Source organism: Calonectris borealis, chromosome 2 (genome assembly GCF_964195595.1).
Source record: "Calonectris borealis chromosome 2, bCalBor7.hap1.2, whole genome shotgun sequence".
Taxonomy (NCBI): Eukaryota; Metazoa; Chordata; class Aves; order Procellariiformes; family Procellariidae; genus Calonectris; species Calonectris borealis.
This window is the reverse complement of record NC_134313.1, coordinates 153,240,479-153,267,149: the sequence shown is the minus strand read 5'-3', so window position 1 is coordinate 153,267,149 and position 26,671 is coordinate 153,240,479. Positions and strand designations below refer to the sequence as shown.

Below are 26,671 nucleotides of genomic sequence, written 5' to 3'. Positions count from 1 at the left end.
CAATAGGTCACTTTAAAGATAAAAGCTCTGGAGGAAAGAGTTCTGCTTGGTAGCAAACTCCTCTAACCCTTGCAAAGCCTACAGGAGAGTCTGCAAGGGAGGCAGAGGTTACAGAGCACGAGAACACACACAAGCTCTCACATCTTAAAGTTATTTTACACATGATTGGTATCATTTTTCATATAATGCACACACGCACTTGAGCAATGGCATAGTCCTAAAGATGTCTGTAGTCCTTTATGTCAATCTGTCTTGCAAGCAGTTTTGAGGCTGGGAGAGGCAGAAAAGAGCAGATTCTATCTTTAACATTCACGGGCCTACTTTTTCATTCCCGCCCGCCTCCTAATTTGCTCCCTCACTTCCCCGTATCGGTTATGCCATAAAAATATCTAGGGATCAAGGGGGATAAAGAACATATGCTACTTGCAAGGATGGACACAGAAGACTGCCCACACTATAGGTGTAGGTCAGGCTGCAGAGCACTTTTCCAGCCCCTCTCCTATCGCTGCTTGCTCTGACAGTGCAGGATGGATTTCTGAGCACTGCAGGAGGAGACAGCACAGTCCTTCAACACGGTGCACATTTCTAGAGCAGGATTTGAGCAGCAAAGTGTTCAGAAGATACGCAACTCCTTGCTAATAGATAGCAACTGCTTTATTTAATAGTTCCCCTATTAGAGATATCAAAGTAATCCTTCTTGCAATGCAGACAGTGAGTGTTTGCAAGTTAATTACAAAATATCATGGTATTCTTTAGCATAAGCTGCTATTAAACTATGTTGCTGTCTCAGCGCCATATAATTTCTTCCCTTCCCATTTCAGCCATGCCTGTAAGACTGAACATCCCTAAAATATTTCAAATCTAATCTCCTTTTATTACTAAATTAACATTAGACCTAGAACTTCCCACTAAACATAGGGAAACCACACTAATGTTAATCACTTACATGTGGTCGCTAACATATTAATAGCAGCCACGCTAAAGGATTTCACCTGCACAGCACTGCCAAGGCTAAACACAGCATGAAAACCTGCAGAGCCATCAAGCACAGGCCTGGGTCAAGACAGAAGCATAAGCACAGAGCAAACAAAAAACCCATGAATTTAAATAACTGAACTGAAACAATTCTTAATTATATGATTTACTTATAGATAGAAAAAACACTCAAACACCATCTGTCAGAAAAATCAGGGGCTCTTCAGCGTTTGTTTTCCCTTAACATGTTTTCATGCATTTCCAAGTCCACTGACTTGATTCCCACTGCACTGCAGCGGGCGCAGCTGGGGCCGATCATCCCCAAGGATTTGCCTCAGCTCAGGAGCAGCTACTAACAATACCACAGCTTTTTAGGACTCAGCTAGGAGACAAAACTCCAAGTAGACATTCTGAAATATGTGGACTACCACAGGGTCATTAAACTAAAAACTCAGATTTTAGTGAACAAAAAAAAGCCTTAGAGGTGTTTTCCTCTATACAAGAGACACATAGAGCAGTTAAGCTGCTTTCCTCAGAGCCACACCGAGAACTAAGTCTATTACTAGGTTTAAGCTTTTTGATATGGATCATTTCCAGACACTGATGCGTTAAAAAAAGAGGCACAGGCTCAGAGAGAGATTACATTACTAGTTCTGTACTGTATTACCCAAAAAGAAAAAAAATTGAAAAGGCATCACTTTACAATGAGCAGCTTTCCTGTCCAGCTGGAAATGCAACTGCTTCTTTATTTTACATGTCATAAAAGAAAAAAAAATCTTAAGCTTGGTTCCATTGGGCACATAGGCATCACCTGGCAAACACGGGTTTCAATAGAAGCCCCAGCTAAGGAACACACTCTCATTACAACAAAGGAAATAAAGCTTAAACAGAAGGACAAGCTTTCCATTATTAAGGTTCTAAAAACAGTGGAAGAGATTGTCTGCAGAGGCAATAAAATCTTCATTGTTGGGTTTCTTGTAAGAATATTTTAAATACATGAATGGTTTGAGTGTACTTGATCCGTTCTTAGGGTAGAGAGAAAGACTACCATGGTGTCTTAAAGTTCTTTCCTGCTCTGTTTTCCCGGACTAAGTCTGCAAACAAAGGATGTGTTCAGACTTCAAGCTAGTACGATAAAATGTTCCAATCTGTATACTGTCAAATAATTTTGACTTCTCTGGAGGGCATGGCAAATGCATTTCAATGCTTTTATTGCTTTTGACTACTACTGTGAAGTACATAGCAAATAATTTCCACTAAGCTCAGAACACTGCTACTCATATTTTGAGGAGCGCGAGAGAAAGGAAGCGTATCATTGCAGGCCTTCAGGTACCACTGCTGTCTGTCTGCAACTTACAGGGGACACGTCATTGCACTTCTTTTTGATTGCTCCAGCCTCACACAGTCTGCCTCTCCTCTCTAGGCAAAAGGAAATTACAAGACCAAAAGGCGGCTTTTTCTTACTGTTTAGAGTGAGAAGAGAAGCAGGCAGGATGTTCCCAGGGTTAAATTCACCTGCTGGCTCAGACCATAGAAATCTGTTAGCCAGCCCATCATATTTCATCACATTTGCCTGTGAAACAACAGAAGTTTCCTTCATTCCGTTTGTCAGCTAGCACGCAGTCCTAGGAGAAAAAATAGCGTGGTAGGAAGGTGCTCCTGCCCCTGGAGCAAGGTCAGACTGTCAAACCTCACAGCTGGAGCAGGTCCATTCCCAAATACGCTCCCTGCGGCACCAAACCAGAGAAGCCCCAGGAAGCAGCCTGCTTTCTGGAGGGGTACGTTCAACTGTTGAGCTCTGTGTTGCTTCAGCCAGACCGCCACCGGTGCCTGAACTAGCTCCGGTGTCTGTGCCACGGTAACAGTCTATTGATGCTTTTCACACCCTTAGTCATTTACCATCTTTCTACCTGGATTGCTACATATGTAGAGGGAGGCACAGGCATTCAGACCTGACACAAAAGGGTACTGTTGTATCTTCTGGTTTACACCAAAAAACAGCAATATGTTGCAATAATAGCATTATCGCAGCCATTTCATGGACCTGAAAAAGGACCTCTGTGCCTTAACACTTGTCTCTTTCCAACGAGATCTGCTAATTTAGTAAGTCCTCCCTCTCCTACAAGCTTTGACTCAAACACTGTAAGTTACAGAAAAGCCTGTATGAGTAATGCCTGCCGAATTGAAAACCAACAATTTGTTAACTCAAACACTATTGCCAAAACTTGAACGCTGTCGGTGCTCCAGCAGATTATGTTGGAAACCATCTGAGACACCATTATTAACACTTCACTAAAAAACATATGGTCCTGGACTCAGCAAGTTGGCTCTGCAACTTTCTGGACTCGTCCCTATGGCTACATTTAAACTCTGCCACCCGTGAGGACATTTTAGCTCCCAGGCCCGTACAGCCCAGCTACCCTCCAATTCCAGCTCAGGATGAAACCTGGATCTGCACCTTTGCCTCGTGGCAGGGATCCCAGCAGAAGGACACCAGGGCGCGCAGGTCAGATAGGAGCCAAGTACCATCCCGTTAGCTCCTGAGGGGAGCAGCCGGTGGAGCGGGACCGAGCGCACACTGTGGACAGACCTGCTCCACAGCTTTGAGGCACATGGCGTAGACTTCCTTACAGTACAGCTTAAAACACCAGAGGAAGGGAAAGGAAGCTGCTCTCTGTCAAACTCTGTGCTCGGAGAGGCTCTCTGCTGCTGCTACTACTGAAAGTATGTTTTTCTCCACCTACCCGTTCCTATCGCTCCAAAAGAAAACTGCTCAAACTCCTTCTAAAACAATTACCCACACATCTTCCTATGCTTACGCAGCTCAGTCACAGGAGCACTTCGCCAACGTTGTCAGCAGCACTGCAAAGCGCAACCTTGCGCAGATTAAGATTCCTCACTTTTAAAAGCAATTCAACCATTTTCAAGTGAACGTTTTGCTGTATTTTCTTTACAAAAAGAACAACAAAAAAAGGCTAAGATATTGAAACAGACATAAAACAGGTAGAGATTCACTAGCTGAACAGAACTCCTGTCATGTTTCTCAGTATTTCATATCCTTTGGTTTCCATCAATACACAAGGGCATACAGAGTGAAAGGCTCCGTCTTCTCCTGGCTGTTGAATGACAGTGAAAAATACATATGCCCACTACAAACTGAAGCTATCAGTGCTTTCTTTGAGGTGGTAGTACACCTATGAAACTTAAAAAAAAAAATGCAAGTTTCACCATAAAATCTTCACTGTTTGTTCAGACCTGCCGAAGACCTGTCTCATCTCCAATCCCCAGATCCCAGATGCAGTGAGGATTCTGCAGTCAGCATCTCAGATGTCTCTCAATCCATGTTCTGAAGCGTGCCTGTGTTTTGCTTTAATTGCATTAACGTTCACAGCCACACAGGTTTTCAGACCTCTTACAGCCATGCCCAGGAGCACAAAAAGCACATGGACACTGCAGGGCCTTTCTGTAGCTTTGGCCGGAGAAACAGTGCTGTTAACCCACCTCTGAAATACTAGCAGATGGCCCAGCACGACATGACCTCAGCCCTCCTCTCCTGAGGGAGGAAAGTGGTGAGGAATAGCTACTTCTTCAAATCACAAGAATCTCACCTTTCACACCCCACAGGAGTAACAGCATTTCTTCCCCCGACCCCCATCTTTTACAGTATTCTGACACAGTAACACATCAGGTCTGTTGCAGCAATGTGCCAGCAGTACTGGTCTGTCACAGTCCAACACATACAGCCACCACCATCAGCAGTTACCAAACACAATCGGGAATTCAGCTCTTCTGAAGAAAAACACTGCATGTCAGTCTCTGTGGCGCAATCGGTTAGCGCGTTCGGCTGTTAACTGAAAGGTTGGTGGTTCGAGCCCACCCAGGGGCGAGCTCCATTTTAAGGGCTGACAGGAACTTCATGAAGCCCCCTACAAGAAGTGCCAAGGAGAGGAACCACCCTAGGCACCAGTAGATGCTGGGGGCCACCCCACTGGAAAGCAGCTTGGCAGAAAAGGACCTGGGATTCCTCAAAGACACCAAGTGAACATAAGTCAGCAATATGCCCTTGCAGCAACAGCAGCCAATAGTCTCCTGGGCTGTGTCAGAAGGAGCATTGTCAGCAGATGGAGGTGATCTTTGCCCTCTTCTCAGCACTGGTGAGGCCACACCTGGAGTAGTGTGTTAAGTTCTGGGCTCCACAGTAGAAGAGAGACATGGATATACTGGAGAGAGTCCAAGGAAGGGCCACAAAAATGATGAAGGGACAGGAGCATCTCTCCTACAAGGAAAGGCTGGAACTGTTCAGGCTGGAGAAGAGAAAGCTGAGGAGGGGATCTTATTAATCTATGTAAATACCTGAAGGGATGGTGCAAAGAGGACAAAGCCAGGTTCTTTTCAGTAGTGCCCAGTGACAGGACCAGAGGCAATGAGCATGCCCTGAAACACAGGAGGTTCCCTCTGAACATCAGGAAACACTTTTTTTTTTTTTTTACTGTGAGGGTGACTAAGCACTGGAACAGGTTTCCCAAGGAGGTTGTGGAGTCTCCCCTCTTGAAGACATTCAAAAGCCGTCTGGACATAGTCCCAGGCAACCAGCTCTAGGTGTCCTGGCTTGAGCAGGGAGGTTGGACCAGACAACCTCCACTGGCCCCTTCCAACATCAACCATTCTATGATTCAGGATATTGTTAGGAGAAAAATTTAAGTCAAATCACATCTGGGCAGATGTGATCTCTGACCTCTGGCACCCTGAGTACCCAATTAATCTAGAACTTCAGCTTTGATTTCATACCAAGCTCAGGCATTATGGGTATATAAAGCCCAATTCTTGCTTCCATAGGCATCCTTCCTTCTGTTCTTCTGGATGACACCTGCCCACAGGCTTTGTACCTTTGTCATACTACCCTGAATTAAAATAATTCATTATGTTTGAAGCTGAAGTTCAGAGATGATACATAATCTTTAACCAATATAAAATATTAATATAACATATACATTATATTTCTATATTGCATTATATATTTTAATAAAGTATATTAATTATAAAAAAGTTTTTGTTAATTATATTAAATAGTATGCTTACTAGATGCATATTATATAATAATTATATATTTTGTGTATATAATTTATTATACATCAAATGTATTATATATTATTAAAACTGCCTTCACAGTTTGGGCGGCTGCTACTGCTCTTCCCTGAACCCCAGTTTACAGCTTTGCTTCTAATCTTAAGTAGTAATGAGAAGCTCCAGATCTAGCTATGTTAAAGAACAAGTTTCATGCTGTCATGAACATCTTGATAGCCACATTCCTCAAATCAGAAAGTCCAGCCTAACAAGCATTAAGATCTGGGAACCAAGCACTCCTGTCAAAAGGATCCAACCAGAAAACTTGTTTCCAGAATCAAGTAAATCCAGAGCCGACCATACACAGAAAACACTACAAAAGTTTCCTTCCAATCATGATTTGACACCTCTATTTTAAGGCTTCTTCTGGGTTTTTAAGCTTCTGAAATAAAGAACTAGAGCCCAAGAGTTCCAGAACTTCACTAGGCATTTTGCTATCATTGTATGTAAAGTGTGCATAGATGCTACAGAAACTAGTAGCATGAGAAAAAAATCTTCAGTAGCTAACCACCATGACCATTTAAACTCCAACAGAAAGGACCAGATGTTACTCTGGCACAAGGACAAGGACAGAACTTCTTACTCTTGCATTAAAATGAGCCACAGAATGTAAGCATACACTAGTCTGGAAACACACCTTTGAGTTCTTTGTCTGTATAACCCTTCATCAATTTTTAATTAAGGTGCTACAGGTACTCAAGAGCAAGGTATGTGGAAACCTTACAAAACTTTCTCTTTTTTTTCCCCAAAAACTGATGCTGTTGGAAAGTGACCAGGAAAAACACCTTATATTTCGTCCTTGAAGGCTCAACTAGCTCTGAAAACCATGCAACGATTTGTCTGGCTACATGAAAAAGCCCTGCTCATACTAATGTTGCTTCTTGACACCTTCATGAAGGACAGCAAGACACTAAAAACTACTACAGGAGCTTTCAACAAGATAGCACATATGGGCTGGATGCAGCAGCTTGAACATTTATATCAATCCTCCGTAGCTAAATAGCAGTAACTTGTGCTGATCACAACACAGGCTGCCCAAGTTTTGCAAGTGTTTGAAAAAATGCTTCCAGTTCAGCCTCAAAACATAGAATTATTACAAGATTAGAAGGATTATTGTAGTTCACTATATAAACTTCAGGCTGCTGGTAAACAAGGGAACTAACAAAGCGAAGCATACAGAGCAGTTGCCACACCACTGTTTCCTGAAGTTCTGCCAAGGTTGATGAGACAGTCATTGGTATTGTTTGGGGACTTACTGAACTCAGGTTTTCATTTTGTTAAGACTTACTTTGAGCCAGCTGTTGATCTCATTATTGCAGTAGGAGAACAGGAAAAGTGATGCTGTAATTTGGATAAAAGCCCCACTAGAAATAAAAAAAGCATCTTGAAATCTCCACCAGAAGCCTGTCCCACCTCCCTTTTTAAAACAGTGGAAGAAGAAATCCAAGACAAAGCCATAACAACACTTAGTAGTATTCTCAAATATAAGTTCAAGAAGATGCAACTGCTGTGCCATATTCTTCCAGGCTAGTGTAAAGACTACAGAAAACCTCTGCTAGCCACAAGTACTTAACTGCTTGTCAGTATTTTTGACACCTACATGACTACATTCATGACTTCATTACTACAGAGTAAATGAACTGGAAACAACTTCACTTTTAACTGTCTTTCATGATCATGTTAAGGTTTCTCAGTTATCTCATTCTGGTTTAGTATTTTCTTATAAAACTATCCGCCATGGAAATGGATACATTCTCATTACTTGATGACGAGCAAACAACAGCTATCTCCATTAACCCTCAGCTACCTACTGAGGTAGACTGAAGGATCTCTTGCGCATACTTCTCTGACTGCAATACTCAATACTCCACAAAGACCTAGGCTTAAATCAGTACTAAGCAGAGGTTATGATACAGCTTGCAATAGTTTCAGATATGCTTGCATTACAGCTACAACAATGAAAGTGCACTTGGAGATAATGGTGATACAATTCTGACCTGCAAAGAGGAAAAGCAACTTTGAAAGTATGGGAACAGTCTTATTTGAAAGATGGCAGCTTCCCCTCGCCACCCAAAAAAAAAAAAGAAGAGGAAGGATTAGGAAAAAAAAAAAACAAAACAAAAACATAGCAGAGTAAGAGTAACTGATGCTAAATTTGCTCTAACAAATACTGGAAGCACAGGAACCCACCCCTCCATAGCTTCCTGACAGAGCAATGAGGAAAGGTTGTGAGACTCTAGGAAAAGCCATTCCCCAGGGACATAACCAAACATGCTTAAAAGATGAAGAAGATTGACTTGCAACTAGCTCTATTAGAAAACATCTGTGCTTTTTTTTCTTAAAAAAAAAAGCTGTTTAACTGCTCCCAGTCTCACTAAATATGCTGTTTCAGAATACTCCTCTCTCCAGAAAAATTTTGCAGGGAAAGAGAGAGCAAATAACTTGATTCTTTTGCAGAACAATACCCACTATTCAGAGTACTCTGCAGTTCCTCCCTTTGACAAGAGCTGTCAGATCTGACAAAGGCAGAATGAAACATGAATCCAGGTCCTGTGATAAAAGGACCTTTAGTGATAGAAACTGAAAAGTAAGTCTCTTCTCAACACAGGGATGCACCCAGACTAGGGGGAAAATAGGTATGGAAATAAATTACAGGCATCTGCCAGCATTATGATACTTGCCCAATATTACTGAAATAATACTAAAATAATTGTTATTCAGTTTTAATGCTCCTACAAGTTTCCTCTGCTGCTAGCCTACAAAACCCAGAAAAATCCTTTGATCTCAATGCTAACAAACAAGATTTGCTCAGCCCACATATTCTGCATGATACAGTAATACAAATCTAACATTTTAATACAATATGTATGTATATTTAATATTACATTTACATATTTAAATTATCCTACTACATTAACAATACTATAGATACAATATTTGGTAAAAACTAGTATGGTTAAGTATTCAAATTTTGGTATTGTTTTCTAGCAAGTGTAAAACAGAATAGAAAACAAAGTTTCTGTGTGAAGAATAAAGTGTATTTTAACAGAAGCAGCCAAAACCTGCTGCAAAATACAGATCATGTACGCTGACATTTACACAAAACCTTGCAGCAATAAAAGGTACTGTCATCACTATATTTACAAGAAACTGCCCAATAGTTTAGTTACCAATTGCACTGTAGTGATTATTTAAAAAAAAAAAACACCACAACAACACAGCATCCTTGTCTTGTCCTTCAGAAATCAGAAATAATTTGTCTGTAAGAAGTGACCTTGTTTAAACTGTATGTGCTAGAAAATATACAACTCTACAATAGTAAGAGGTTAGAAAAGTTGAATACTGTGGAAAAAAATTTATTAGTCTATACAAGTCTTCTGAAACAAACTATTGGTTTTGATACAGTAAATTCAAGTGAATACTCATTGCAATAGTATTTTTCCATACAGAGATCAAGAAGCCCTACAGCTTCCCATTTAGTGTCTGTGACAGAAAGTTTTATTTCCGAACAAGTAGCCGCACAAAGCAGACGTGATAGAGATCTTCACAGCCACAGTTTGAGATAAAGTTATATTACAAACATTTAGGAAAATTAGGCATCCGTACTGAAGTGTGGCAAATTGATTCACAATGAAAGAACAAGGATGTCATTCAGACCCCTTGCCAAAAACGAAGACTTTCTACAGCAAGTCTAGAGCAGACCGCATCGTAAAAACCTAGAGCGCAAGGGTACCACAAATTTAGTGTATAAATATCACAGGATTAAAACTCCAGTTAAGCCATCAACTGAAGTGATGATTAAAAAGAAAAAAGGGCATCACCCAGCTTTGCAAAGGAAGCTTTCAAAGCATCTCTTCAAGAAGGTGCTTCAAGATACCAACTATGGCCTGTGTCAATTTGTATTTCAGACAGCTCTGCTGAAAGACAAAAATTTAGCAGATTTGTCTAAGAACTGTATAATCTTGCTATTTTCAATACCATAAAAAAGCATTTACTAGAAGAAATGAAATGTAACATTTATAGCTCACACTGTTTTCAAGATCTGTGCACACTATATAGTTCCATAATTTCAAGAGTATCTAAAAATAAGACAGAGCAGACAATGCAGTAATGTGTTTCTGTTAGACGGATTTGTTTAGAATAGTTACATGATGAATGTATACAGTCATAAAATTTTTAGTGCATTTGTTCTTGCACATTATTTATGCTACTTATAAAAACCTGAAGATTGCAAATTGGGCATGCTTACGATAACATTTTCAAACTGGGAAAGCTGCAAAACATTTTTCCTACAAGTGTTCACTGCCATGATACAAAACAAATATGTGCAAACTGCAAGGTCCCTAAAAATAGCATTTAATGAATTTATGTACAGAAAGTTGTCACTATCTGTTTAAATATGCAAAGAATAAGCTTCCCAAAGTTTATAACATAGAACAATATCCACCACATGCTCCTCCTCCTCCATATCCTTCTTCCTTGTTTGATAACTTTACACCTCTGTTTTGGCTCTCACTCTCCCACAGTCCAGGAGTCTGAATGATTTTTTCAACAAGTTCTTCAAAGGCACACTGTACACCATCACATGTTTTTGCACTTGCCTCTGGAGAAGGGATGCAAGAAGTCAAGGGTTAGCATAGTTTCCAGTAACTAGTTTAGTACTTCTCTTTCAGTTAAGTCTCAGCCTACAACCTAGACTTACAACTTCTACAATATATTCTATAATAACGTAGCAGTGCCAAAATTAGGAGGTATGCAGATTTCTGTCACCACATAAGGTAGCACCGCAAAAGACTCTTAATAGAAGAGTTTCCAAGTTGAACGTCACTAGAATATAGGGAGACAGCTACAGCTTAGCTTATTTTTCTGTGGAAAGCACTTCAGTAAGAAGAACGGAGGGTTCTACTAATTTAAGATGTCTGATAAACCTGGTTGCTGTTCTATATTTCAGTTCTGAACATTAGTCAGAACTGCAGTACCACCATACCATAAGAAGCAACGATCCGTACTGTAGGATTCTGGGTCAACCTCCATTCTAGGTAATTTCACTCAGGAACCTTACTTCAGCTAAGCCCAAGAAATTTGCTCACAGGGTATATTATGAGAGCAACAGATACCATTTGAAACTGTTCAGTCCCACTAGGGCTTGCTCTGTTCTTCTACACAGCCATGCAGATACCTAGCATATGTAGCATGCAGATATATATATTTAGTTATAGTTTAATTTTCATGTCTCTTTTCACCTTCCATGCACGTAACAGCTTGCGCCTTAACTTTGAACTTCTATTTCCACATCTGACACTATAGCCAAAAAGAAACACAGCAAGGTACTAGACAAAAGATATGTCATTAGTCAGAGATGGGAACATAAGTCCAAGTACAGGAAATGTCAATGAACTGCTTTGCTACTGGAGTCATCCTATAAAGTAATCCCTGCTGATGAAACATGTAATACACTTATGCATAAAGAATCACTTCACCACCCACTTTAATTTATCATTACAAGGCTTTGCCTGTGAGACCCATCTCATTTTGCAACAAGATGAGACCAACATATTTGCTCCAGTCATGATTATGTCATTATTCAATCCCACCACTTGTAAGTTAATTATATTCCTACCTATTTTTATGTTCCAGTTCTAATACAGATTCCTGTCAAGTACCAGCTCTTTTGCTATACTGAAAGCTGGCCACTAGTACCAGTTTTCCCTCTTTCGTTTTGCTTCTGTTATTAATTTACCAAGTAGGCTGGGAAAAGAAATCAGACCAAACCCCAAACGTAAAACAAGTTTTGTCACACTACAATAGAGCCTGTATTCCACCCTTAATCTTTATGCATTTCAGTATACTCATCCACAGTTAGAATAGATATCTGGACATATTTAGGTACAATTTTAAAAAAAGATGGGAATACCTATTATCTTTGTACCTACTGCAGCTAAGAAATACCATTAATTGGATTGTACATATAAAGACTACCAGTCCTACAGAAGCAGTACTTTTCATTATGTAACAAAAGTCAAGTAAGATCTCTGCAAATATCTGTAGCATACCTATGAACAACATGGAATGTTTTCTTGCAAATTTGAGACCTTCATTTCTGTCAACTTCACGGTTTTCCTATAATAAGACATAGCATTAATATGCATTATTAACAAAACACACCAACAGATTACTTACTGCAGCTGCATTCAGTTTACCTTATCAATCTTGTTTCCAACTAGCATTTTCACGATGTCATTCCTTGTGCAGTACGTTTCCAGTTCATTTAACCAGTTATCCAGCTTGACAAAAGTATCTCTTCTGGTGACATCATAAACTGAAAGATATTAGCAATATTATTTCCGCAATATTTTTCCAAGAAATACAGCTTATGTTAAAAGGAGCAAAAATTATGGCTTCTTGAATTAGAAAACTGAAGGAGTCCCAAGGATTCCAATTTACTTACTACAGCAAGACAACAGTTGGAAAAAAAGTTGAATATCCACCAGTTTAAACCACCAGATACTAATGCACAGCAACTCTAAGATTCAGCCATCTACTGTTCTCAGACTAATTTATGTTGAGACATCCTAGCTTACAGGCTAGAGACTATCATTCTCCAAAGAATTCTACACTTGCAGACCCCTGATGTAGGACACTTAACATCACTACACAAAAGATAAGCAAAGAGGATGGCATGACCTTCTGCACTGAGTTAATTAGTGATAATTAAGACTTGTATAACACCGCTGCTATGCTACTGATTTAGCTAAAAAAGTAAACTGATCACCAAATCCTCAAAAATACCAATGAACTACTGAATTTTCAGCATTTTAGTATTTCAAGCTATTTAGCATTTGTGTGGGATATAAGTAATAAGCCATGCTAGGAGCAGAAAGGGCAGACAAAAAGCAGACCTTGTTAAACCTAAAATCCACTAGCCAGTGACTATCTAATAGCTACCATTTCAAACTATGAAAGTATTTTTTCCTTCATTCTCACATCCCATGTGCAGACAGGCATAAAGAGTTGGTTTCAATCAAATCTATAGCTTGGCTTGCATGAACAACCCTATTTTTAGGAAGTCGTTTAACAAAGAACTAGTCAGGAGAAGATTATTAAATAAAATGAGAGTGCAAATCTCAACAGCAGAACTTTCTAAGTGCTTGCTTACTTTTACAGCTTTCAACAGTAAGTGGCAGGTCCAGTGCCAGCAACTAAGTGACTTGACAAGACATGCCTTGACAGCATCTTCCTATATTAGGACAATAATGCAACTCGGACATGGGAAACAGTACATACAAAACAAACATACAAAACAAACCTACCAGGAAGTCTCATGACAGAGGTTATTCCAAGTTAAACAATTTAATTGGACACACTAACTTACCAAAAAAATTGAACTTACTTCCTTAACCTTACTTTAGTTAGCTCCTCACTTCTAGCAGTGGAGAAGCAGAACTTCAGAGCTCAGTGCCTAGTTAACAGATTTCCATATACAAAAGAAAAGCAAAAGAAACTTCACTGTGAAGTTGCAATTATGGGTTTTGGCCTGGGTTTCTCCCGCACAGATTGATGCTTTTTATGCTCCCAGCTAGTCTTTTCTAAGTGATTCTGACTGTGTAACATCCCATCAGTATGAAGACACAAATAGCAAAAAATCCCAACCAGATTCCAAAGTGTTCACATTAATTTCATTAAGAAAAAGGAATAGGGAGAAGAAAAAAAGAAAGCTATATACATACTGATACAGAAAGAATACACTGAGAAGAAGAGAAATTTTTTTTTTTTTTTACTCTGGGCTTAGTAAGCACAGGCAAAAAACTGAAGTAATAAATAAAAGGCAAATTCCTGGCAGCATAGGGACAGCTCCAAGCTATCCCTTCAAATAGCAGTAGCTTTTAATCTCATGCAAAAATCAGTGGTTCTCAGGCCAGTGAGATTGACTACATATGAAAGAGGTCAGACATCAATTTCAAGATCCTTTAATGTACGAGTTATTCAACACAGACACAATGATTCTTAATATCAACTAGATATTATAGAAAGGTTATATGAGTTTGTGTAACTCCAATGCACGAGAAAACCACAAACTTATTCAAAATAGCATGCAAAGCTATACTTACCTAGGATAACACCTTGTGCACCTCTATAGTAACTGGGTGTTAATGTTCTGAACCGCTCCTGACCTGCAGTATCCTAAAAAGCCATTCAGAAAGTTCCATTATTCAGAATTTGAGCAGAATGTAGTTTAGCTCTCAGGTATTCTGCTTCTAATGAAGATGTAAAATAAGATTCAAAGTATATTCAACTACCAGATTAACTGAGTTTATACCCTCCCCTGCTGTTTTACTACACATTAACTTTGAGATGTTATGTAGTCTGTCATGGGAAACACCTTTAAACCATTAGGTATAGTAAATAACTGGACTATATAGCAATAAGATAGCCATTTCTTAGAACCATTTGTTCTGCAACTAACCAGCAAGAAAGAAGCATAGCTGCCGTACTAAGAAAGATTTTGTAACGAGCATCAAAACCCATGGCAACAAAACTAGTTCCCTCACTTCAATCACCTCGGTCCAATTAAATTTGATTCAGTGCCAGGGTAAATGCATTTAACATGCTATGACAGAGCAGAAGCAGAAATAAGTCAGAGGTTTTTCTGTTTTTAAGTGAAGTTGAATTTACATCCTCAAATTTAAAATGTCAACATCTCTGCAAAAAACCCAAATATTAGAATGCTGTTTTCTTATCAGAGATTGTTATAGCGCATACTCATTGCAGCCTATATGCATAGAAGTTTTAAATAACTTCATCCAAGTTACCCCAGGTTAGAAGCCACACATGAAACTGTGGATTCAAAATGGTTCCCTGCCAAAGAACCTGAGTAACTGAACTAGATTTCCAAAATTCTACAAGTCACTCAGTCAATCCCACACATCTCAAATTGGTTTTGTGTCACGCTACACCTTTACAAGCTCTTCTTTTCCAGTCTACCTCAGAATTATTTCTTCATATTCACCGGTATGAAAGAAAATAAACCCTGTTAGTCCTATGTAATATTTTCCATCCCATGATCACTCATCATTCTATCAGTCTGTTTTTCCTGTCTATTTGTCTGTCAAGTTGTTGCAGTTATTTTCCTTGTCAAATCCATTTATTTTAGTGATGATTACTATTGTCACACTAAGACATATGTCCCTTTTGCTAGCTGAGATACAAAACACCCTCAAAGCAACAGAAGTATTGCAATATATATTTCACATTCCACTACTAATTCCCAAGGAAGTAAAGGTCAGGTATCTTGCTTATATAAGAAACAAGGTTTTATTCTTGCTTGCTACAAGAAGTCACAATTGGGTCTGAATATTCAAAAGGTGCCTCAAGTCACACAAGTGTGGAGGCAGGTTTGCAGAATGGAGAATGTTTAAAAAAAGCTTGGAAGTACTTTTTCTAAATTCATGGCAAGTGAAGACAGAAGTTCTACTTTTAACTAGAGTAGATGTTGAACACTAAGGCTAAGATTACAAACACTGCCTCTCCCTCTTTCAGCTGCATCTGCTAGAAATAACACTGACCTCAAGCCTATAAAAGTCTTTGTATGAGGGCTACAAAGTTTTTAGAATAAAACTTGCTTTGAGAGGTAACATTTGAGTATAAATTGAGCATGCAACAATAATTCTTAACTTATTAATACACTAAATTTTGCCTAAAACATTTAGGTTAAGAAATGCACCCTTTTAAAACCTGTCAAGTACAGACAAGAACAATGTATACAGGGAAGTCTCAGATTAGTGAGGGCTAACACTTTGGAAGTTAAACAATGAATTACTCATTAAAAAAAAAATCTAGGAATGGCCACACTCACAGTTTTAAAGTCCAATTGATTTCGTACCATTTTATTCCTCCTTTTCTCTACTCCTATCCCAACCAGACCTGGAATCAGTGCTACAGAAGCAAGCTCATAGGCAACAGAATTGCCCCATTAGCCAGTTGCCCCACAGTTCATTCCACCTTCTGAATCGTTCAGTATTAACCTCCCACTCCTCCAAATCACCTTAAATAGAAAAGGATTCTATACAAACTGTACATTATACAAGTTATCACTATTCTTAAAGCAAAGCAACACATTAAGAGCTTAGGAGAGACTTACCCATATTGCCAGTTTAGCTTTGTTTCCATCAACTGAAATAGTTTTCACCTTAAAGTCCACACCTAGAGGAGGAAAAATATTTACATACTACAGCTATTTTTGAAAAAGAAAGTAGAGAGGAAAAAAAAACAAAAATCAAACTCAGAAAACAAGTTGTGAGGAGCAGGAGAGTAAGTTTCATTAGCTCTTTATGAACCTTGCTCAAAATTCAAGGTTTTGTTGCTGAAAGGCTTTTGCAAAAGCCGAAGGGCCTTTTAAGCCATTGACTCAAAATACTTTATGGAAGGCAAATACTACATTTCCTGTATTAAAGCACATATTCCAGGACAAATATTCAAGTTTATAATTCAAATGGATTAACTTTCTGTTACTCATACACGTGTTCTCCTTGAGTATGTCTGTGGTCTTGAGGAACAACATACTTCCAAAATAAAGAAGGAAGCTGCATTCAGGTAGCTATTTGCTCTGTTTCAAACAATCTGACCAAGTCCCATCAAGGTGATCATGCGAAAATAAACCAATATAGACAGAGACTCACCTACTACACAATCGCTATCCTGTGAGAAATAATGTTAGATGACAGTAATTCCTCTAATAAACATGTCAAATAAGCTTTGGATGATTTGAATACACAGTATATCTCTTACAGGTATTCCAGCAACATCAGGAACTCACCAATACCACGATCAGTGACCAAGAAAAAAAAAAAACCCAAACAGACAACGTAATAGTTTTGTTCTTGATAAGTCATCTACCTCAACATCTGACAATTTCTGCTTCCCTCCCTTTTTTTTTTTAATACACAGGAACTAGCAGCCTATCACTTGCCCAAAGACAACCTGCACAAACTCAAGCCAACGAGGACAAGATGTTCATGACTATGCAAATTTAAAGGATATAGCAACACACATCAGTTTGAGAGGCTGGGTACAGTTATGATCCATTTTGCTCTAATTTAATCCTTAGGTTACCAATAGCAAGTAACTGGAAGTATGTTTAAGTTATTTTGGAGTGACTCTCACTCCCCACCAGGCAACAGCCCTGAAATGAAGTAGTAGTGTGGAAAGTTGATACCTTTATATGAACAACTTTCAAGTGTAACAGCAAATGTTTTGCACTTTGACTTAAAATGGTAGTCATTGTACTTGCTACAAGAATAAGAATTTCTGTTTTAACTATTTTAACACAAAATCTTTAAGTAGGGCCTCATGATAAGTGTGCTGCATTTATATTCCTAAGGCCATGCAGATTACAAACAAGTGCAAATAGCTGCCAAAATATGTTCAACTTATAAAGTCACAGAGGGTACATAGGATGCTTAAAAAACCGCACATTGCAAGCAGATTTACGACTTCACCACAACTGAGGTTTAAAAGAGGTTTATTTAAAAAAAATACAATTTTTATTCCACTGTTTCACAGCTTCAGCTCACTAGTGTTCCCTGAAGTGTCAAGTGATTTTCAGACTACGTTCTGCACTGGAAGAAGCCCATACTCTTTATTTCAAGCAAAATTTTCCCAAAGTATATTAACTTTTGCAGTAATTGAACAGAACTCCATTTTTTCAGAGACTAAGACTCTTAGTCCCTAACTTAGCAGTAATATAATGCTTCATGCCATGCGCAAGGATGGTACCTTATTCTAGAGTTATGTTCACAGAAAAGAACAGTCACTATTAACTTTGTCTTGAACACCAGTTCTTAGAACTTTACCTCATTCATAGGAGACTGCTATGCTAGCAAGTTGACTCAAATCAATCCTAAGGAACATCCTGTCCTGCCAATTTTTCAGCACTCAGCAGTAACTTTTAGACTAATAGAATCTCTTCTTCCACTGTAATTGCATACTTCTTTCCCTAAACTGTAAAAATCACCATTGCTCAGCCAGGTCCAACAGCTCACAGCACATTCTTTTATCCATTAGTCTGACATCAAAACCCGTAACCGTAGGTATTACAAGTCTATGAGATACTTAACGTAACAAATCAAAAGTATGTCATAGTAGTTTCAAGAAGGAAAGCTTTTTTTCCTTAGGGCAAACATATTAGGTGTATTTTGAAGCCACAGTATCCTTCTCCCATTTAGTAAACAGATTCAGTATCTTGTGCCTGCACAGTTCTGCAATTTTCATTTAATGGAAACTGCATATACACCTTTATGTTAGCCTTGCTGCTGGCTTAAAATTAAGAGATAATGATTTAAATTCTGCATGAGCAATGCAAGTAAGTTAAGAAACTTAAATAGTGAATAAACCTCATGTGTTATAGACAGATTATTGAAAAGCAAAAGTATGAAAATGAACTAATAGCACACCAAAATATATCCTTTAAAGTGATCAAGACGTGGCAAATATAATTCTAGTAAACCAAGGAGCTCAACACATACAAAAGCCAGTTAACAAAAAAATCTTTTAAATAACTAGGTTTTTGATTATCAATCTGCCATAAAAGACGACAAGTAGAAAAAAATGCAGGGCTCAAGAAAATCTTAAATTGAACAAACGAGGTACTTATGTTCCCTAAATACTTCAGTGAAATACAGACATGTTTGTGTGACAGGTGTCAGTTATGAGCTTGCAAGAGTGATGTTTTTACCCTTCAAAAGAGAAAGCTGACAGTGCTTTCCACCATGCCTTGGAAGGCAGCCAGAAACAAGACAGCACTACTAGACTGTACCCCTGTGTGTTGACACCTAACGCCTCAGCACTACACACTAACATACTATGGACTTAGAGTCTGCAAGGAATAGCTGTCACCTTCATGCTGCTCTCGCATTTAGGCCAGTATTCCATGCTGTATTTACAGGAAGTGCAAAAACAGCTAGAGTATTATTTGTGTTGTAGGTAACTGACAAGTTGGACAGCTTAAGAGTTGGAGGACTCCAAGTGCAAGGAAGGCTAAAAAGAGATATCAGATCTGTGCAATGCATTATTTCACTTATGAAATAGGGATTGCACTGAACACTTATCTAGAACTTCTCATACAAAGAGCAAGCAAGTAAAAACAAGCATGAGCAGCAAGACAACAGAAAATACTGGGGTATAAATAGTCTGATAAGATCCATGTGATGAAGCCTGGTGAACAAGTTAGCCTCAAGAGAATGCAAGGAGGACAGGCGATCTGCTAGGTTGAATAAAACATGGTTAATCCAACTGAAGCTACTGAAGTCAAAATATTTGCCCAAGGCAGCTTATCCTTCTGAGATTATTACAAGAGTTTTACAAAACTCTGAAGGAAAAAACCCACACAAAACAATAGTTTAGGGTTTCATTTAAATTGCACTCAGTAGGTTTGTGCAAGCTATGAAGATAAGGTACATCTCAACAGGTCATTGCAAGGGACCAGTTGTGCGGCTTTCTCCAGTGTTGTGGATTTGTGTGCAGTTGTTGTTTGTTTTGTTGTTTTGGGTTTTTTAAACATATAGCATGTTATCTCTTCACTTGCTAATCCAAGTAAAAAATATAGTCACTTTAACCAGTTCAGCAGTCAGTATGTAGATGACATTAAAAGGTAACATTATTTGTAGCCAATCCATTCATTTTGGAAAAGCACATACTCCGCAGTCTCAATTGGAAAGCCTTAAAAGTTATTTAAAAACCTCTTCCATCCCCAAACTCAAAATGAAATAGTGTTTAATCAGCACAAAAAGAAATCCAGGTTGAGATTCAGAGTGTTTTGGCATTTCACCGTCTTGCGAGTACCTGAATTTGGCATCTATGATCTGTCTTCACGCAGCAGGAAACAGTTATCTCTAAAAACTCACTCCAAGTACTTTACCTATATGAACAACAAATCCTGAATTTAAAGCTGACATGTTGCTTCTTAGCAATACACTCACCAGAAAAATGGCAATGCCACAGCCTAGTAGTTTAAAAAAAGGGAAACAAGAAAAATAAGAACAACCCAGATTCTGTTCCCCTTCCAGTTAAGTGAGAAAAAAAATGAAGAAAAAAAAAAAGAGAATCTGCTATCCCCCACGAGTGCTCCACACACCATGCTATAGGACTTTCACAGTTGGGGTCACCGTAGCCCTACTGCACAATACTACTACAAACATCAGCTAGAGGGGCCTAACAGCTAGGGTGATCTAGGCCAGCATTTGCTCAGTCTCCAGAAACTTCCTTTTCCTGCCAAATGATCTTGTTTATTCCAGATTAGTATATTTGTTTCAGAACTCAAACTCTATTTGAAGTAATGCTTACACAGAATACTCTTCCTCCTTTTCCACATCAGAAACAGGGCAGGGTAGGACCTGCCAGTAGATCCTACTACTGGCAGGGTAGGATCTGCCAGTAGTAAACTTTGAGTTGTTGCTATTTAACAGCCAACAATTAGCTACCACACATGCTGTTGTGCATTTTGACAAATCCCAAAGGGGAAGAATTACTTCAGGAAACAATTCCTTAGTTTCCCAAATAGTGCACTGATGTCAGGTTTTGACATTGGTAGAGAGCATTATGTATGAACAGCAGAAAAGAAATTAAGAAAAAATAAAACAAAAAAAACCCAATAAAGGTACCAACAGACTAGTTGGTCTCGGTGTTGGGTATCCAAAACATCATGAAAGCTAGAGCAGCTGTTATGCACTGACTTCCTGGCCCACATGGCTGACATACCAAGAAAGTACTGTGATTTGAAGTATATACAGTGACAAAACTATTTAGATTAGAATACAAGATTGCCATCTTCACCACCTCGCCCGTTCCATTCCTGTTTCCTTCCACTCCACCCTCCTTCATGAGCCAAGATAGGGCTACTTGCACTAAGTTCATTTTTCACAAGCAATGAAATAAACAAAAATAGGCCATGTTCCTCCCCTCAGCTGCTCAGCGCTTTACATGAAACAGTACTCCTGTAACTTATTAACATTAATGAAAAATAGATCAATTTATTGATTTCTTAACCAATTAGACAGAGCTGGCTTTGTTTACCAACAGCTGAACCCAAAGAAAAAATCTGATACACGTCCTTAGCCAGCATTCTTCCAACAGAGAAAGTAAAAAATGCAATTGAAATGCATTGTGGGGAGAAGTCATCTCTATTTTTCCATTACTTCAGTTATTAATTTGGCACAGAGCTGCACCACATTCTTAGAAGTTTCATTTTGCTTCCTTTGATAACCATCTACATAGTATATCCTGCATTCTGGGTCACTCTCCTCCAGCACAACTGAATTCACTGTTGGTAGGTATCACACCAACATAGCAATGACACATCACTGCTTTTTTCCCAGCAGCTCTAGATTCTTGGCTCTCTTCCATTTTTCTCAAGAGTCTAGCTGCCAAGGAATTGATTACTAAGTAGGAGAGAAAAAGCCACATTGCAATTTCCTCCCTATAGAGGAAAAAGCAGAAGCCACACAGAGCCCAGTACGCTTTAATATTGTCAGGAGTTGCAAGAGCTAACATCCCCTACTAAAGAGGGTCTTAAGTCTTCTTAAGATAGCTACCAAGTATCACGTTATATAGAACACAAGTTCTTGACAGCAATATTACTATTCAAACAACTTGATAGCTATCTTGCACAGATAAATCCGTAGAAGACATAACAGTAGCTCTTACATTTCCATTTTAGCCAGAAATGCTGGCAAACAGTGAACTGTAGGTTGTTCCACCAGAGCTTTTCACTGCCCATACCTATGACTTCCATCTTCACAGTGAAGGGTGACATTTATATCTGTTTTCCTAGCCAAGGGTATATTTTTTGCATAAAGGGGACAACTACAGGCCAGTACAGTCAACACTCTACACCAACGAGCGCTGCATGCTAAAACTGCATCCACATCATTCTTTCCTTACAGAGAAGCAGACACGTTTGAACTTCACTACCGGTTAGGCAAGTCTGAACAAACTACAATTTTGTTCTGAAGCTGGTATAAATTTTTCTAAGGTAGCATCAGCACATACTTACCAATCGTTGCTGCAAGTTCCGGGTCAAATGTATCATCTGTGAACCGCAGCAGAAGGCTGATAGGGAGGGAAGAAAAATAAGAGTTACTATTATTGCAGTATATCCGTAGCTTGCCAGAAGCCTATAAATTACAAGTCTGAAAGTAACAGCAAGATCACATAGCTAAATAAAAACACATCTCATTTTTCCATAATTTCTCTCCTACAAAAAACAAAGAAGGGAACACAAAAACAATACAGTAGACATGCTCTGCTAGAAGAGCCCAGACCCCTTCTTTGCATCTATTACCAAGTATGTCTCTTTGAAAACAAAGTACCACACAAGTTGTCAAATCAGTTGCCTGAACAGTCACATGGTCTGCTTCTCAAAGCATTTTGCTTCTATCTTATTCTATTTTTGTTCTCCCAGAATTCAGTACAAAACATTTTTTTGGTTTCATATTGCCTCACACAGTATTTCTGTAAGCTTGAGAAGAAAATTCTAAGTCAGCTTTTCACCCCAGAAATAACTCCTTGAACTGGGCACACAGTGGAACAGTAAGGACTACACCCATCAGAAATAAAGACGCAGAAGTTTAAGATCAGAATTAGCTCACCATTGTTTTATGATCTTGTATCCTTTTGTATATAAGGACTTTCACACGTTTCCCCCTATCCTTTGCTACCAATAGAAGAACAGCTATAACTAAGATTTACCAGCACCTCACACTATCATAATAGGGTTCCTCGAAGAAGTGCCCATAATGCCACTGTACTTGTACCAAATATAAATATTTTGGCAAGAGACAAAGATTCTCAGCATACAGTTTTTAAAATCACCAGTCTTATGCATCTGTGGCAAGTGTATATTACCATGTGGTAGACAGCTGTTTGCTATGACTGACAGCTTCTATTCGTTTCCAGGCTAGAGAAACAAAACAAAGCCCTATTTATTTTTTTGGTCTCTCCCCCTCTCCCTCCCCCCCGTTTTTTTTCCTCCTCTCTTCTCTTTTTGCATGTGAATTTAGCAGCCAAGTCCTTTTTAGCATTTGGACACAGTCCTGCATTGACAGAAAAGTGACTACTGAAATTCCTTTACTTCAATAAGGCTGGGTGACAACTCTGAAGTTAACCATAGACCAACCTTTTTTTCCTTACTCCAGAACCCCAAAACCAAATGGTAGCTTTATTTACCAAAGAATAATTAAAATTTAAGAAAAAAAAATTGATAGCAGATAGGTTTTTACTGGTATCTTCAGACAGTTGTATCAGGATGCTATTTAAGAGCAGCTATTTCTAGTTACAACCAAAACTAGTTTCACTCAAAACAGACAAAATACGGAACCCTCATACTGCCACTAGAATAAAAAAAGTCAGTTTACAGGTCTTGAGTGCTAAGCCCAGCCAACTTCTACTTTCCCCACCTTTCTTTCATATGCAGGTATCCTCTTCTACAAAGTACAGCACACTCACAGGGACCAGGTTTAAGATAGCATTTGGTTCAGAAGTCAGGACTCCAACCACTTACTACACCATGCTAATACAAGTTTAACATCTGACGTTTCCTGGTTAAGTAATAAGTAAGTGACATAAATTCAGGAATAGGTCAATATTAAGTTCCTGTACCCAAACAACTGTAGTGTTATCGTTTCATAGCAAATTTTATTTCGTCTACATGAAGTCTCTTTTAACAGCTTTTCTAATGTGAAGAAGTAAGTATATAAGTAGGTATACAAAAACATTGTGCATACTATCTGTCTCAGGAAAAATTCTTCCATATGGCCACATATAGAAGAGATGATCTCAACTAAAAGAAATTTGCTCAGATCATGTCTGTCACCAGAGGCCTACAGTACTAGATTATCAATTCAGTAGCTAACTCAAAGGAGTGACTGACAGCTTTTTAACAAATAAGGGTTTTTTTTCCAATTAGCAACTTATGTTATTCAGGGTCACGGCAGACTCAGATTACTGCCATAAAAACATCAAATCTGACATGACTAGTGTGGTACATTCCCAGATGTCCTCCTGCATTTAGATCTCACTTCCTTTATTAAAATCTATGGCACTAACAAAAAAAATTGAAGGAAAAAAAACACTGAAAGACAAAAAAGGTAGCATAGACAAAAGCCATGGAAAGGGCAGGGAAATCAACCTCAAAGTACTTGAGAAAGATTATAATTAGTCAGCAGAAGAATCAACGGTAGAACTACTTCACTGCCTACCTTATATGCCTGTCCCCGCCCTACACCCAGTGCTGGGTCACTTGTGACTCTACATGTACATATTATGGACCAGATTAACCCCAAAGTGCTATGGAGATGTACAAGTGCACCCCTCTTCACAGGACACAAGGCTGCACGGGGAGGCCCAGATCCCCCTTGGCCAGGCCGGCAGAGCTCTGCTTCGTCTCAGTTTCCAACTGGGTCAGGCAGACACCAGCTCTCCCCTCCCCGCCGCGGGGCCGGCGACTGGGGGAGGGCTGCGGAAGAGGCAGGCAGCCCCGAGCACGGGGGGGGGCCGAGAAGGGGCGAGGAAGCTCCCCCCGCGGGGCCTAGCCCTCCTCAGGGCAGGCCGCGCCCAGGCCGGGCGGCCGCTGAGGCAGAGGTGGGGTTGTCCAACGCGGCGCCGCGGGGGACTAGGCCGGGCCCGACCAGTGCCCCGCGTCGTGGCAGGAGAGGCTAGGGGAGGCGGGCGCCCCCTCACCTGGACTTGCCGACGCCGCTCTCGCCGATAATGAGGATCTTCAGGGTAGTCAGCACGTCCTCGTCCATCCCGTCAGCGCGCCCGGCCCGACCCCAACCGACGCTCCCTGCTCAGGCTGCGGCGGCACCGCCTGCGCCTGCGCGCCCCGCCGCCCCTTTTCACTCGCCCCCTCGCCGCCTGCCCCGCGCATGCGCCTCGGGCGCCTCAGGTGTGCCGGCGGCGGGGGGAGAGGGAGAAAAACACCCCCGCCCCTGCGGGTGGCGCATGCGCAGAGGGGCGGGAGCCGAGCCGCTCGGAGTTTGTTTACAGCGGGCGGGGAAGGGTCCGCCCGTGCTGTCAGTGCGCGCGTGCGCGCTGGGGCGTTGTCCGTGGGCGCGTGCGCAGCAGGGCGCGGACCTGTGAGGGGCGCGGGCTGAGGGGGCACCGCCCCGCCCCGCCCCGCCCCGCCCCGCCCCGCGCCGCCCCGCGCGGCAGCCGTCAGGGTGGAGCTCCGCTGCTGCCCGGTGTCCGCCGTGGGGAGGGTGCGTGAGGAGGCTGCCCGTGGGTTTTCGGTTTCTGTTGGCGTCAGGAATCGGTGGAGGAAAGAAACCGGATAAAATTGCAGAGGGAAGGAGAAAGCTTGAGCCGGACAGTGGTCGCTGGCCAGCTCCCTGTGCTGAGCAGGCAGCCACCTCTCGAGGTGAAGAACAGCCAGCCCGGAACCCTCCACCAAAAAAACGGGCTCGTTTGATCACACACCCTGCTATGTTCAGCAGGGTAGGCCAGGTGACACGTGACGCTACATACTCTTCTGCTATCCTCCATTAAAAGCCCTAAATGTTCTTCTAAAACTGATTCCAGTGAGCAAGCCTCTTTATAACCAATTCAGCTAACCTGCTATTATGGGTCGAAACCTACCTCAAACCGTGTGTAAGCAAGTGCAACTCTTTTGAAATTAATTAAGCGCATGTCTGATGTGGGTCTGAAATTGTCCTTGGTCTGTGCTACAGTCCGTGGGCCAGCCAGGCAGTCTCTGTTCATCTCCAAAGTGACTCGGTAGCGCACGTAAGCGGCCTTAGGCTCTTCTGTAGTCACACCGAATGAAGGGGATCAAGCCGTGTCAGCAGTTTGCACAAGGCAGGTGTACTCGTGAGACTGGGGTGGTTTTTGTCAGAATGCCGGCTGCAGAGGGCACAGTTCTTCTAGCAGAGACCTGATTTTGCTGGGCAGTTGCTTTCAGCTGAGTTACAGGGTCAACACAGTAGCCTGTTTGTGTAGTAAACACCTCTGGTGCCTTGCTCCTTCCACTTTCAGGATCTGCTATCCTGCCTCTTTTCCCTCAGAAAACTAACTCCCAGGATGAGTACAATAACAGTAATTATCCTATTAAATTATGGAGGTATATTCTATAATTAAACATGTGCAAATGGCTGTCTGTGTTTATACCAGGACTGTGCCTGTTTATTAATAATAATCTGAGATTTGTTGAAGGTGTGACTTAGTTTTCGTAGTTTGGATTGTGCTTTGCAGTCATACAAGAAAGCAGTATGCCTATACTCTCCAGTTTTTGTTGAAGTGTATAGGAGCTGTGGGGCCTTAGCATAGAACAGGATGAGAATTTGAATTTGGAAGGTGGAGCCAAACAGCAAAGTATTCTACTAAGTATTCTACTAAGTACTAAGATACTGAATCTCTTGAAGTCAGAGAGTATTTGTATTCTGGGATTTTTTTTTTCCATTTTAGCCATAGAATCAAACAATTCAATATGGATATTAGTCCTGATTCAGATTATAATTCTATACCTCACTCAGAATGAAGGGTTGGCCAGGGTGGCATTCAGATCCTTGACCTTAATGATGAGCGG

The 26,671-nt window shown here is 40.4% G+C and overlaps 1 protein-coding gene and 1 non-coding gene across 2 annotated transcripts; one reads left to right on the top strand and one right to left on the bottom strand.

The window, feature by feature from the left end:
* The first annotated feature begins 4,787 nt into the window (after positions 1–4,787).
* TRNAN-GUU (transfer RNA asparagine (anticodon GUU)) lies at positions 4,788–4,861 on the top strand. The gene has a single exon. It is a non-coding gene; the product is annotated as a tRNA-Asn (tRNA).
* A 4,578-nt stretch (positions 4,862–9,439) lies between these two features.
* RAB18 (RAB18, member RAS oncogene family) lies at positions 9,440–25,184 on the bottom strand. Its single transcript, XM_075143977.1, has 7 exons — positions 24,829–25,184; positions 22,145–22,200; positions 16,238–16,299; positions 14,208–14,280; positions 12,300–12,418; positions 12,153–12,219; positions 9,440–10,702 (listed from the first exon to the last, which is right to left on the bottom strand). Exons 1-7 carry the CDS (start codon positions 24,894–24,896, stop codon positions 10,524–10,526), a joined length of 624 nt encoding a protein of 207 aa, XP_075000078.1. The 5' UTR covers positions 24,897–25,184; the 3' UTR covers positions 9,440–10,523.
* Positions 25,185–26,671: the final 1,487 nt, after the last annotated feature.